This window comes from Chiloscyllium plagiosum, unplaced genomic scaffold, assembly GCF_037043375.1.
Source record: "Chiloscyllium plagiosum isolate Xiang-an unplaced genomic scaffold, Cpla_swu_hap1 HiC_scaffold_35, whole genome shotgun sequence".
NCBI classification, from domain to species: Eukaryota; Metazoa; Chordata; class Chondrichthyes; order Orectolobiformes; family Hemiscylliidae; genus Chiloscyllium; species Chiloscyllium plagiosum.
In genome coordinates, this window is record NW_028270173.1 from 6,611,690 (window position 1) to 6,625,125 (window position 13,436).

At 45.6% G+C, this 13,436-nt stretch overlaps 1 protein-coding gene across 1 annotated transcript in view; it reads left to right on the forward strand.

Moving 5' to 3' along the window:
- Positions 1-13,436, forward strand: part of LOC122541483 (guanylate-binding protein 1-like) — a 46,635-nt gene that overhangs the window by 18,314 nt on the left and 14,885 nt on the right. Inside the window, exons 5-9 of the mRNA XM_043678286.2 lie at positions 1,914-2,110; positions 3,579-3,821; positions 5,499-5,776; positions 10,568-10,780; positions 11,091-11,193. Of these exons, the coding sequence (XP_043534221.2) occupies positions 1,914-2,110; positions 3,579-3,821; positions 5,499-5,776; positions 10,568-10,780; positions 11,091-11,193 (1,034 nt within the window). The remainder of the gene's footprint in view (positions 1-1,913; positions 2,111-3,578; positions 3,822-5,498; positions 5,777-10,567; positions 10,781-11,090; positions 11,194-13,436) is intronic.

The following is a 13,436-nucleotide window of genomic DNA, read 5'->3' on the forward strand; positions in this document are numbered from 1 at the left end:
AGACAGGCAGGAGGCTGGAAGAACACAGCAAGCCAGACAGCACGAGGAGGTGGAGAAGTCAGCATTTCCGGTGTAACCCCCTCTTCAAGACTGGAAGTCAAGAAGGGTCTAGAAATGTTGACTTCTGCACCTCCTGCTGCTGCCTGGCTTGCTGTGTTCTTCCAGCCTCCTGACTGTCTACCTTGGATTCCAGCGTCTGCAGATTTTTTTGTCTCTAACAAAAGGAGGTGGAAGCAGAGTCTGTGAATACCGAGGTTAAAGGATTCTTGGGAAGGGATGGGGAGAAAGGGTCGTGGGTACAGGCAAGAATCAGATCAGCCCCAATTTTATCAAATGGCAAAGCAAACGTAAGGAGCTTCATTTATATGTTTGCACAAAATGTCAACTTTGCAATTGACAATAACAGCAAAGGTGTGGCCTGAGCTTGTGACAGCCCAGGTTTGTGGACAAGCTGCACGCTTTATTACAGCATGCACTAAAGAAGGCCATTCAGCCCATTGTGCAGGGTCCACCAGGTCTCAGAATGATCCCTGTAATCCTGCACATTCTTCCTTCACAGATGCTTCCATCTGAAGCTGCCTTTACCACACTCTTGGGCAGTGAACTCCAGACCTTGAGCTTCCATTGTGTGGAAAACAGAATTTCCTTGTGTCACCTTTATTCTTCCTTCTTATAACAAAACGTGCAGAATGCAATTTGTGGTTACCATCTCCTCACTCCTTTTGAGCATCCGGAACCTCTTCAAATCTCTTTTCCTTCTGTTTAATGTTTGGTCTTTCTTCATAAATTTGCCAGACGCAGTGGAATCTTTGTATTTTCCATTTGTCCGGATGTTCCAGATTGTTAGGGTGGCTCCTGAATCTTCGTCCCACTAACTCCGCCCTTGTCTCTGGTCAGTTTCCTGAGTGAACTGTTTTGTCTGTGTCTCTGTGATTTTGCTGGATCCACCTCCCCTTCACAGAGATCACTGGGATCTTTCCATTCCTCTCCCCGAAGCTTCACCAAGTCCCTCCCAACTTCCACACCTTCTGGAACGTGCTCACCTCAGTCACCAGTTGTTTGATCTTTCAACTGGTTTTGCCAAGTAAATAGCAATTGTTTGTAAGAGACCACTTCCAAAGATGATCTTGTAGGTCATGCGATGCAGTAGGCAGTTTGCAAGAGTCTCTGATTTCAAGTCCCATTCCAGGACTTAGTAGCCAGGGGTGGCAGTGTTCAGAAGGCAGCCAAACAGGCAGAGTATGTCAACCTGTGAATTCTTCCATCATGCCTTCCAGTCAATAGCAGGCTGTTATATCAAATCGAAACTTGGAATACAGGACCAAGACTGACCATTCAGCTTTGAACCTGCTCTACCATTGAATAGGATCATCACTGTTCCTGCTTTTTCCCAATAACCTTTAGGCCTGGAAGCCATACCTAACTTTTTTTTTGAAAACACTCAATGATTTAGCGTCAACTGCTTTCTGTGGCAATGAATTCCACAGGTTCCCCACTCTCTGGGTGAAGACATTCCTCTTCATAAAATTATAGAATGCCTTTCGTGTGGAAGCAGGCCATTTGGCCCATTGAGTCTACACCACCTCTCCAAAGAACATCCCACAGACCCAGCCTATCCCTGTAACCCTGCATGCCCCATGGCTATTCTACCCTTCACCTGAACAACCCTGAACTCTGTGGGCAGTTTCCCATGGCCAATCCTTTGGACTGTGGAGGAAATCTAAGTCCTAAACGTCCAACTCTGTATCCTCAGACTAGTTCTGGACTCCCCAGTTGTTAGGAACATCCTCCTGTGCTTATCCTATCTATTGTTCTTGGAACTATCCCAGTCTCTTTAGAACAGTAGCATTCCACCGCTGCAGAGAGGTGCTGCCTTTAATGTAGTACATCATCAGTTCCTTAACAGAATCCAGTTTTGTTTCCAATCTGACAGAGCTGATCAAAGTGAAGGCTGATCAAGGAGGTGATGATGACGATGAAGAGTTGGATTTACTGAAGGTCTCACCGGCCTTTGTCTGGGCAGTGCGGGATTTCACCCTGGAACTGAAAATCGATGGCCAGAATGTCACAGCCGATGAGTATTTGAACCACGGCCTACAACTCAAAAAAGGTGAGAATCCAATGGATGCAATGTCTCTCACCTGAGTGAGATTGTGTTACACCTTTCACCAGACACACAGTCACTCTCTCTCTCTCTCTCTCTGTCACATACACACACACGCGCGCGCTCTCTCTCTCACACACGCACTTTATCTTTGTCACACATGCGCTCTCTCTCTCACGCACACACACACACACAAACTCTCTCTCACACACACATGCATACTCTCTCTCTAAATCTCACACATGTGCTCTATCTCTCTCACACATGCTCTCTCTCTCTCACGCACACGTGCTCTCTCTCTCACACACACAGGTGCTCTCTCTCTCACACATACACACGTGCTCTCTTACTGTCTCACACATGTGCTCTCCCTCTCTCTCACACACATGCGCTCTCTCTCTCTCTTTCTCTCACACATGCGCTCTCTCAACACACGAGCTCTCTCTTTCTCTCTCACACACACACTCTCTCTCTCACGCGCGCTCTCACACACACACGCGCACTCTCTCTCTCTCTCTCTCTCACACACACACACACACACACACACACACACACACACACACACACACACACACACACTCTCTCACACATGTGCTCTCTCTCTCATTCACATACATGAGCTCTCTTTCTCTCTCTCACACACATGCGTGCTCTCTCTCACAAACGCACTTTCTCTCTCTCTCTCACACACGTTCTCTCCCTATCTCTCAGTCTCACATGTGCTCTCTCTCTCTCTCTATCTCTCACACACATACTCTCTCTCTCACACACACGTGCACTCACACATACCCGCGCACTCTCTGACACACACATACACGTGCACTCTCTCTCTCATGCACACAACACATGTTCTTGTGCACACACACGTTCTCGTGGACGTGCATGCACGCACGCACACACACTCTCTCACGCACACACACTCTCTCACGCACACACACTCTCTCACGCACACACACTCTCTCACGCACACACACACACCACTCCCACATCCAACACACAACCCGTAGTGAAAATCTCAAACCTCCTCCAAAATGTGCTGATCCTGTGTGAGTGGAAATTTTCTTAGATTGAGATAGGTTGAGATTTCTGGGTAGGGGGTGAAATCACTCCACAGCAGCTGGTATCCTGTCACTAAGTCCTCCTTTGTTTAAATGTGGAAAATCCTTGGCACTGATCCAGCTCCCTCAGAGCCTGCTCTCAGAGTGAACAGAACCCGTGACACTCCTGTTTGTATCTGTCAGCCAGGGCTCCCTGATTGGATCAGGTTAACAGCCCCAGTCGGGAAACTCTGATTCTAGAGGTCCAGCTGGATAACATCATTCCAATCGCTCCCAGGGCTATCAGCAATACACAAACAAAGTGGGATATGGGAAAGAGGATTTAAGGTGCTGTCGGTGCTTTGTATCATGGAATTCTGCCCAGTCATACTAACACCCAAAGTGGATGTGGTTTTGTTTCTTTTGACTGAATGCAGGTGTTGCAAAGAAAGTGATGGAGTATAACCAGCCCCGGGAATGCATCAGGAATTACTTCCGGTCCCGCAAATGTTTTGTTTTTGTTCAGCCGACTGCCAGCACCAATCTAAACCAGGTGGAGACGCTGCCGGAAAGCCAGCTTGACCCACAGTTCCGTGCGGTGTGCCGAGAGTTCTGCCAGTACATCTACAGTGAATCACAGCCAAAGAGAGTTAAAGGTGGCCGCAGGATTAATGGTCGAAGTACGTGCAGCACAATGCGACGAGTATGTCTATCAGCTCAATCAGGGATTGATGGGACATCCACCAGGCTATTTCATCCCTTCAACAAGCAAGTGCTGACTCGACTGAGGTCCCTCTCTCCACATTGGCTGCTCAGCAGCACGTGGGAAATCAGCAAAGGAATACTTTCCAATTCACTTTGTCATCTGAATCTTTCCATCAAACACTTCCAGGTCAATTCTGGATGGAATTGGGCTCCTTGATCATTATGGTACAGTCCAATTGCCAATCCCACTGTGCCAATTCCCATTGTAACCTTCTGAGAACAGCTTTAGCCTCTAAATGAAACAATCAATTTACCATCAGTCAGTGCTTGATAAGGGGTAGTTAGAATCATAGAGTCTGAGGGATGTACAGCACGGAAACAGGCTCTTTGGTCCAATACGCCCATGCCAACCAGATATCCTAACCTAATCAAGTCCAATTTGCCAGCACTTGGCCCATATCTCACTAAGGAGGAGAAAGTGAGGTCTGCAGATGCTGGAGATCAGAGCTGAAAATGTGTTGCTGGAACAGCGCCGCAGGTCAGACAGCATCCAGGGAACAGGAGAATCGACGTTTCGGGCATTATTCCTGAAGAAGGGCTTATGCCCGAAACGTCGATTCTCCTGTTCCCTGGATGCTGTCTGACCTGCTGCGCTGTTCCAGCAACACATTTTCAGCCCATATCTCACCTAAACTCTTCCTATTCATATACCCATCCAGAGGCCTTTTAAATCTTGCAATTGTACCAGCCTCCACCACTTCCTCTGGCAGCTCATTCCATACACGTACCACACTCTGCGTGAAAAAGTTGACCTTTAGGTTCCTTCTATATCTTTCCCCTCTCACCGTAAATCTATGCCCTCTAGTTGTGGACTCCCCACCCCAGGAAAGACACTTTGTCTATTCACCCTATCCATGCCCCTCATGATTTTATAAACCTCTATAAGGTCACCCCTCAGCCTCCAATGCTTCAGGGAAAGTAATCCCAGTCTATTCAATCTCTCCCTATAGCTCAAATCCTCCAACCCTGGCAACATCCTTGTAAATCTTTCAGAACCCTTGCAAGTTTCACAATCTCCTTCTTTTTTTTTAGATTAGATTATTTACAGTGTGGAAACAGGCCCTTCGGCCCAACAAGTCCACACCGACCCGCCGAAGCGTAACCCATCCATACCCCTACATTTACCCCTTTACCTAACACTACGGGCAATTTAGCATGGCCAATTCACCTGACTTGCACATCTTTTGACTGTGGGAGGAAACCGGAGCTCCCGGAGGAAACCCACGCAGACACGGGGAGAATGTGCAAACTCCACACAGTCAGTCGCCTGAGGCGGGAATTGAACCCGGGTCTCTGGTGCTGCGAGGCAGCAGTGCTAACCACTGTGCCACCGTGCCACCCACGATAGGAGGGAGACTAAAATTGCATGCAATATTTCAAAAGTGGCCTAACCAATGTACTGTACAGCCACAACATGACCTCCCAACTCCTATACTCAATACTCTGACCAATAAAGGAAAGCATACCAAACACCTTCTTCACTATCCTATCTACATGCGACTCCACTTTTAAGGAACTTATGGCTGCCCCCTTTAACCCACCATAATTACAAAAGCTTGGTAATCAACTCTTTGTTCTCTCTTCTCTCGCAGTGTTGGCTATTTTGACTGAAGCCTACGTGAAAACTATTGACAGTGGGAAGGTACCTTGCATTGAGGATGCTGTGACCTGTATGGCTAAGATTGAAAACACAGCCGCCTTCCAGAATGGCCTCACTCACTACCAGCAGCAGATGGGGCTGAGAGTGCAGATGCCAATGGAAATCGCCGTGTTGACAGGAATACACTCCCTATGTCGAGATGAGGCCATCCAACTATTCTTGAAGAGCTCCTTCAATGACAAAGATCAGGAATATTACAAGAAACTGCTGGTGAGGGTCAAAGTGTTTACAAAATGCAACGAGGACCTTAGGGGGAGCGGGGAATTGGAATAGCCATTGTAATAACCTTCCACAGCCCCTGTGGTCTTTAGTAGGGACACTTATGTTATACTTTCCATCTCTCGAGGAGTCACCCTGTCCAAACCATTTTGATTATTTCCCAAACACATCCTGCACCTTACACTGTTCAGGCCTGAACTGTCACTTTTCTGGACAATTCCTGCCCTCTGTTGATAAGACCCTCTTCCCCATTGCCATTTTTCCACCCACCCCCACAAACACACAGATTGGACCACCCTCTCAGGGTGTAGTTGTACACTAGTTAATGTACTCCAGAGCGCTGATTTAATAACTTGGAAACATAGATCCAAAAGCCACCAGGGCAGTTGGGAAAATGAATTCAAGAAATAAATGCATACTTTGCAGCACATAAGCAGGCATAGGCCATTCAGCCCATTGAGTCTGCTCCACCATTGAATGGCTCATCTGATCATCTCCACTTTCCTGCCTTTTCTTGATAACCCTGTTTCCCTTCCTGATTAAAGATCTCTCCCTCTCAGCCTTGAAGATACTGAATGACTCAGCCCTGACGACCGGGAAAGAATTCCTCAGCTCCACTCCCCTCAGAGAGAAAAAAAAATCCTCATTTTTGTCTTAAATATGCAATCCTTATTCTGGTTTGGTCCTAGACTCTCCCATGCAAGGGGATAAGACCCTCTCCCCATCTCCCCCTCTAGGGTCAGCTCCTCTAAGCACCTCGTATGTTTCAACAAGGTCATCTCTCATTCGCCTAAACTGCAATGTGTAGAAACCCTGCCAACTTAACCGCTCCTCATAAGGCAGTTCATCCATATCCGGGAGCGTCCCCACATATCTTATATTGTGCTCTGATATCCGCGATAGTCCCTCCATACCTAGGAGAGTCACTCCATTCCTGCAATTGTCCATCCATACCCAGGACAGTCCCACCATGTCCGGAAGAGTCCCCTTATATCCAGGCTATCTGCTCCATCCCTGTGTTGGGTATCTAATATCAGTAAAGGTGTCCATGAGGTGGATTGTTGGAAGGGGTGGTGGTGGGACAAGTAAAGAAATTAAAGATGGTTCTAGGAGACGTTGCCCACCACCACCCTCCGTTTCATCCTCAGTTTCTGCATTAGCTTCATGGACAAATCCTGAACTCTTTCCCAACCTGACATTTATCCAGCTTGTCATGTTCGACTCGGACACATTATATTTTGTTAACCAGTGTTCCAGTAACTGAGAAATTTTCTTCAATGCTCTGACTATCTCCTGCTTTCCTTTCAGGCATCTTTGATCATTGTAATCAGGCTATTAATTGTTTGTATTTGATATTCCCCTGCACTGCTCCCTCACCAATCACGAATGGTTCCTTATTGTTCAAACTGAATGTTCATAATGGGTGCCCGTTAGAAAGACTCATCTACGGCTAGGAGCAATGCAGTTAGCATAGATTTTGCCATAGCATTGTGGTCTCTGTCTCTTTGATAAGTCTCTTGCGCGCAGTCAGGTTTAGTCATTAAAAGGCATTGCTTGAAAACTCGGTGTCCAGAAATGGGAGGCTGAGTCTAAGTGGATTTTCAGAGCTGTGAGATGGAAAGTAACAGCAAGGGAGAAGGAACAGAAACAGCAGCTTACAGCCTTGAATTATTGCTTGTGTCAAAAATGGCTCCGCATTTTCCAATCACTCCTGCTTAGGGCGATTTGAGGTAGAATTGAAACTGGAACTCAGTGGCAAAACTATGAAACTGCAACAGAATTAATCAATAAACCAGAGCAAATAAGCATTATCACCCTGCTATAAATGCTGCAGGAAGAGTGTCACAAAATGTTCTACTGCCTAGGTCTTACTGAGCAGCAGGGAAGTCAGACTATTGATATTTCTAAAGCTTTCAAAATGCATTGTTGTTTCCTATTTAATGTTAGTTTTGAGCGGTGTATGTTCAACACTGGAGCTGAAGGGGGAGAAGGATCAGCACGTAAACACAGTAATATGTTTAGCTGAATCCTGTGTATTTGGGCAGATGAAAAATGGTTTCATTAGATCTGATGTAAGAGATTTTGCCATGACAGCACATCTCTGGAAGAAGAGAACGGTGGCTCAGTGGTTAGCACAGCTGCCTCACAGAGCCAGAGACCAGGGTTCAATACCCGCCTCAGACAACTGTCTGTGTGGAGTTTGCACATTCTCCCTGTGTCTGCGTGGGTTTCCTCCGGGTGCTCCGGTTTCCTCCCACAGTCCAAAAATGTGCAGGTTAGGTGAATTGGCCATGCTAAATTTAGGTGTTAGGTGAAGGGGTAAATGAAGGGGAATGGGTCTGGGTGGGTTGCTCTTCAGAGGAGCGGTGTGGACTTGTTGGGCCGAAGGGCCTGCTTCCACACTATAAGTAATCTAATCGAAAAAAAAACTTATTCTCAAGAAAGCTACTGACATGTGCAGGAGTTCTGAGGTTGTGAGTCTTCTGCAGGGAAAGCAGTGCTCTTATTCCAAGAAGTTGACTCATATGACAGGCAAGTGTTTAGCTTCACAGACTGTGTGAAGTGGTTTAATCATCTCAGGAGGACAAATGATCTCAATGCAATGGTCAGAATAAAGATTTGGATCCCGAAATTACACAAAATTCACTCATTTCAGTTGGAGCAAGTCAAAAGCCCCAGACATGCTAGAGGCAATTTTCAGTCTTCATATGCCAATAACCCACTGCTGGCTGAACAAATCCCAGAGGATTACAGCAACACTGTTATAGTGTCTTCCCGGTGATTATTATCTTGGACTGGGTGAGAGAATGAAGCTGAGTCAGCATCAGGTGTGGAGAATAGCTGCTGCCCTGAAAATAAAACGCCAGAGGAATCAGATACCCCACAAACCCAGGGGATCTTGGGGGGAGAAAAGCAGAGAAGAAAAATAAGGCCAGGAGTTGACAGTGGGTGATGAGCAAATGAAGAGGCATTCGTTGGATAACAGCAGAAGAAAACGCAGTGATCAGGAAAAAAAGATGGAACACGATATATCAAAGATGCCTGAAGTCAAGCACATTGGCCATCTGCAGACATTTCACCCGAACCTTGGCAAGGCCAGAGCTGTAGCAGAAATGCAGCAGAGATCCAGCAACCAACAGATGTGAAAGCAATGCAGCAATTAGTTGGAAATGTGTGATGTTTCGCAATGGTCTTGCCTAACCTGTCATAGAGATGTACAGCATGGAAACAGACCCGTCAGTCCAATTTGTCCATGCCGATCAGATATCCTAAAATAATCTAGTCCCATTTGCCAGCACTTGGCTCATATCCCTCTTAAACCCTTCCTATTCATATACCCATCCAGATGCCTTTTAAATGCTGCAATTGTACCAACCTCCACCACTTCCTCTGGCAGCTCATTCCATATAAGTACCACCCTCTGTATGAAAATGTTGCCCCTTAAATCCATGGAATGTGCTGCCAGAGGAAGATGGAATGAGCTGCCAGAGGAAGTGGTGGAGGCTGGTATAATTGCAACATTTAAGAGGCATCTGGATGGATATATGAATAGGAAGGGTTTGGAGGGATATGGGCCAGGTGCTGGCAGGTGGGACTAGATTGGGTTGGAATATCTGGTTGGCATGGACGTGTTGGCCCGAAGGGTCTGTTTCCGTGCTGTACATCTCTATGACGGTTATATTTTTCCCCTCTCATCATAAAACTATTTTCCCCTACCCTGGGGAAAAGACCTTGGCTATATTCACCCTTTCCTCATCCCTGATGATTTTATAAACCTTTGTACGGTCACCCCTCAGTTTCTGACACACCGGGGAAAACAGTCCCAGCCTATTCAGCCTCTCCCTATAGCTCAAACCCTCCAACCCTGGCAACATCCTTGTAAATCTTTTCCACACTCTTCCAAGTTTCCCAACATCCTTCCTATAGCATGGGTCCAGAATTGAACATGGCATTCCAAAAATGGCCTCATCAATATCCTGTTGAGCTGCAACATGACCTTCCAACTCCTGTGCTCAATTCATTGGCCAATGCAGGCACATCAGAGTAATCACAAGCTCACTGCCGAGGACAGGCAGTGGTATTGATGTACATTAGCAGTTTTCACTCAATTTGAAAAACCAGTAGCAACACCTCAACTTGTGCTGAAACTGATCAACCCAAAAAACTAAACGCTGAATCTAAATTCTGAGATGTTGTGCAATTCTAAGACACTTCATTCCAAACTAGCACCCAGTGTAGGAATGAAATTCTCCAGAAAGGAACATCACTACAGGAATGAACGGATACCAGACAAACAACAGCAACTCAAACACATCATTGAAAGATCAGAACAGTTTAGAGACAATGGATGAAATGCATTTGCAGAGACTGATGAAAGTGAGACTGACTAGCTTATTGGTTTCCTGAATGAATGATCATGTTTTGTGCACCAAGTATATTGGGTAAGTACTTGTAAATACATGAGTAGCACATGAACAAATCCCTTTTTTTTGTTATGGAAAGGGCAATGTTAGAAACAAAGCAATTTGTGCATGAGTTGGCTTGCCGTAGTGGCTTGCGTGAATGTTATATGGGCAATGGCAGACTTTAAGACAAGTATAAAATACATTATTTGAAGTAGCTGTGTTGTCATCTCTTCATTGTTATTCTGTAATGAATCTCTCAGATTTTAACAATTGCATTAATGGTTCAGGCTAACATCTATTGGATATCTAACAGCATCAGGTATCCACTGCAATGCTAACCTTTGATCTAGTTACAATATCTGGATTATCTTGTCAGACTGAAGTGGAGCAGCATTACTTTGAGGTTTGTGACAAGAATGAAGCTGTTTCCATGGAGACGTGTACAAAACTGCTGGAGACCCTGTCCTCTGAGATCGAGGAGAAACTACGAAAGGGATCGTACACATGTACAGGAGGGTATGAGCAGTATGAAAAGGATCACAAGAAGATGATTGAGAAATTCCATGCAACTCCAGGAAAGGGGAATAAGGTAAATATTAATCACTCATTCGGCTTTGCTTTCTGATCAGGGGAATCTATTGAAATTTTACACCAGCTGAACATCTCCTATTACCATCATCAGTGCATGCAATAACTAGAAAAACACAGGGCCAATTCTCACATTAAAACAGTGAGCTCTTATAACTCAAGAGAAAGACAGGTCAACATCTCAAATGTCAATCAGTCAGCTTCCCATCTCCGACAGGTCAACTTCTCACTAAAAAGTCATTATTGAAATTCTACACAAACGAATCTTGTATCCTCTCAGAATTTCTTTACTTGAATTTTAAATCCCACAGGCTGAAGAAGCCTTGAACTCATTCATGAAAAGCAAAACTTCAGAAGCTGATTCAGTGCTGCAGGCTGACGAGAGGCTAACAGACCAGGCCAGAGAGCTGGCAGGTAAATAAGTTACAGTAATTTTCAACTGGAAGGAATCCGAGATCCGTACCAAGCGATTTATTATGACAAACATAGAAATTGCTGGAAAAGCTCAGCAGGTCTGAGAGCATCTGCAGAGAGAATCAGAGTTAACATTTCAGAATTGAGGAAGGGTCACTCGACTCGAAACATTAACTGTGATTCTCTCCACAGATGCTGCCAGACCTGCTGGGTTTTTTTCAGCAATTTCTATTTTAGTCTTTGATGTACAGCATCCACAGTTCTTTTGGGATTTATCTTGCAATTTCCTGTGTTTTATTTAAAGCTAACCTATTTTTTCATGGACAACCTGTTCAGAGATGTTATGGCACACCTTAGGAGCAGGTGGGACTTTAACCCGGGCCCCCAGTCCAGGAGTAAGGACACTACCACTGCACCACACAAGACAGAAAGTGGCAAGGCAGTAGAAGTAGTGAAATGTGTCACTCCATGTTTTAAAAAATTCTCAAGGTCAAGGACCAGGCTCGCAGGAAAGTAGTCTGACACAGAACAAACAGCCAAGAGGCGAGTCTGCTAGAATATAAGTGTTTTATTCCCCGCAGTGTCCCCACAACCAGTCTCGTACTTACAACGGGTCTGGCTTATACTCACTCTACATGTTACCAAAACTGGGAGCCGTCAGTTCTCGTAGAGCGGTTGCCAACAACCCACGCTCGGCGGTTAAACGTAACCCCGGAGCAGACTCTACCGAACTGGAGACTTCTCCAGCTGATATACCCTTTTCCAGATATAAACATTCATGTGAACAGCAGAGCAAGGCTAAAAAACACATTCCATTCTGGTTACATACAGATAAGAAGATTCACACGGGAAGGTGTATAACAAGATTCACACGGGACTAAGCGACACCTTCCATTTTCGGTTAGATTCACACATGTATTGGGACACAATTTTAACCCTTTCACCACATTCCACTGCTTGGCCCAATACATGTGTTGCATAATGATTCACACATGTATTGGGACATAATTTTACACCACATTCCACTGCTTGACCCAATACATGTGTTACATTATGCCCATATGTATTCTTTCTAACAAGCGCCTACGTACACGCCAAATATACAAGCAAGTCAGGACATTACAGCATGTTAAAATCACCAGGACCGCTACCAGGATCGACAAGGGTGGGAACAGGAATGTCCCCGCAGTGGAGGACATACCACTCAATATGTCCCACCAATGATGAGCTGACTCCACGTCCACTACACGGGCAGCATGTACTACCTCCTGTCCATGTATAAAGGTAGACACCGTAACCTTGGTGACATCGGTTTGATGCTTTCGTAATATCTGCTTAAGCTCCTCGGATCGGTCCAATGCCCGCTTAAACCGATCCAGGGAAATGTTCCAGGGATTCCTCAGCACTTTCCACTGCACCTTGGTAAAGTGGCGAGCACTGCTATAAGTGGTCAACAAATAGGTGTGATTCTGCCAGTGCCACTGATAGACATTTGAGAGGCATCCCGAGAACGGTGCTGAGGGAAGCATAGGATGTGGATTATTGGTAGCCACACAGAGCGTGTGTGGCCCAATCTGCCACATCATGTCCCTTGGAGTCTCAACAGTCCATTCGCACAGGGCCGTTCCCTTAGTCAAGCAAGGGTCCCGATACCTGTCCATCAGTAGGCAAGTTTTCCCCTGATCAGTCTGTTCACAAGCGGACAGATCATAGGTAATATTGGTATCTGGGCTAAACCACTGTCCCCTTGTCTTCAGAAAATAATATCCAGAAGATGTAATCACTGGTAATACATAATATCGACAGACCGTAACAGTGTGGGTTACATTCATGGTAACAAAGTATCCGTTATACATAGTTGCGTTACACCATGTTCGCTCTGGATGGGTTATCATCCACAATTTCTCAGATACATTCCATAGTCCCCTCCACGCCTGTACATTGGGGGATGTTACCACACGCAAAAAGCGTTCTTTCTGTATTTGAGCATGCAACATTTGAATATGACAGGCAGTCCAATTTAACTGAGCCGTAATGTTCTCAAACAGTTCCTGAGTGGCGCCCCAGACATCCAGTTCCCATTGCAGAGATCGTATCATTATTTCAGCTGTCTCTCCTTGAGTCATCATTACGGATGGCATCCACCTTCCAATAGTATGTAGTCCTTGTGAGGTGGCCTGTCCCGTGTTAGATAATTTAGTACGGGTTACCTCAGAGTCAATGGCATTCGAGATACCCATAAC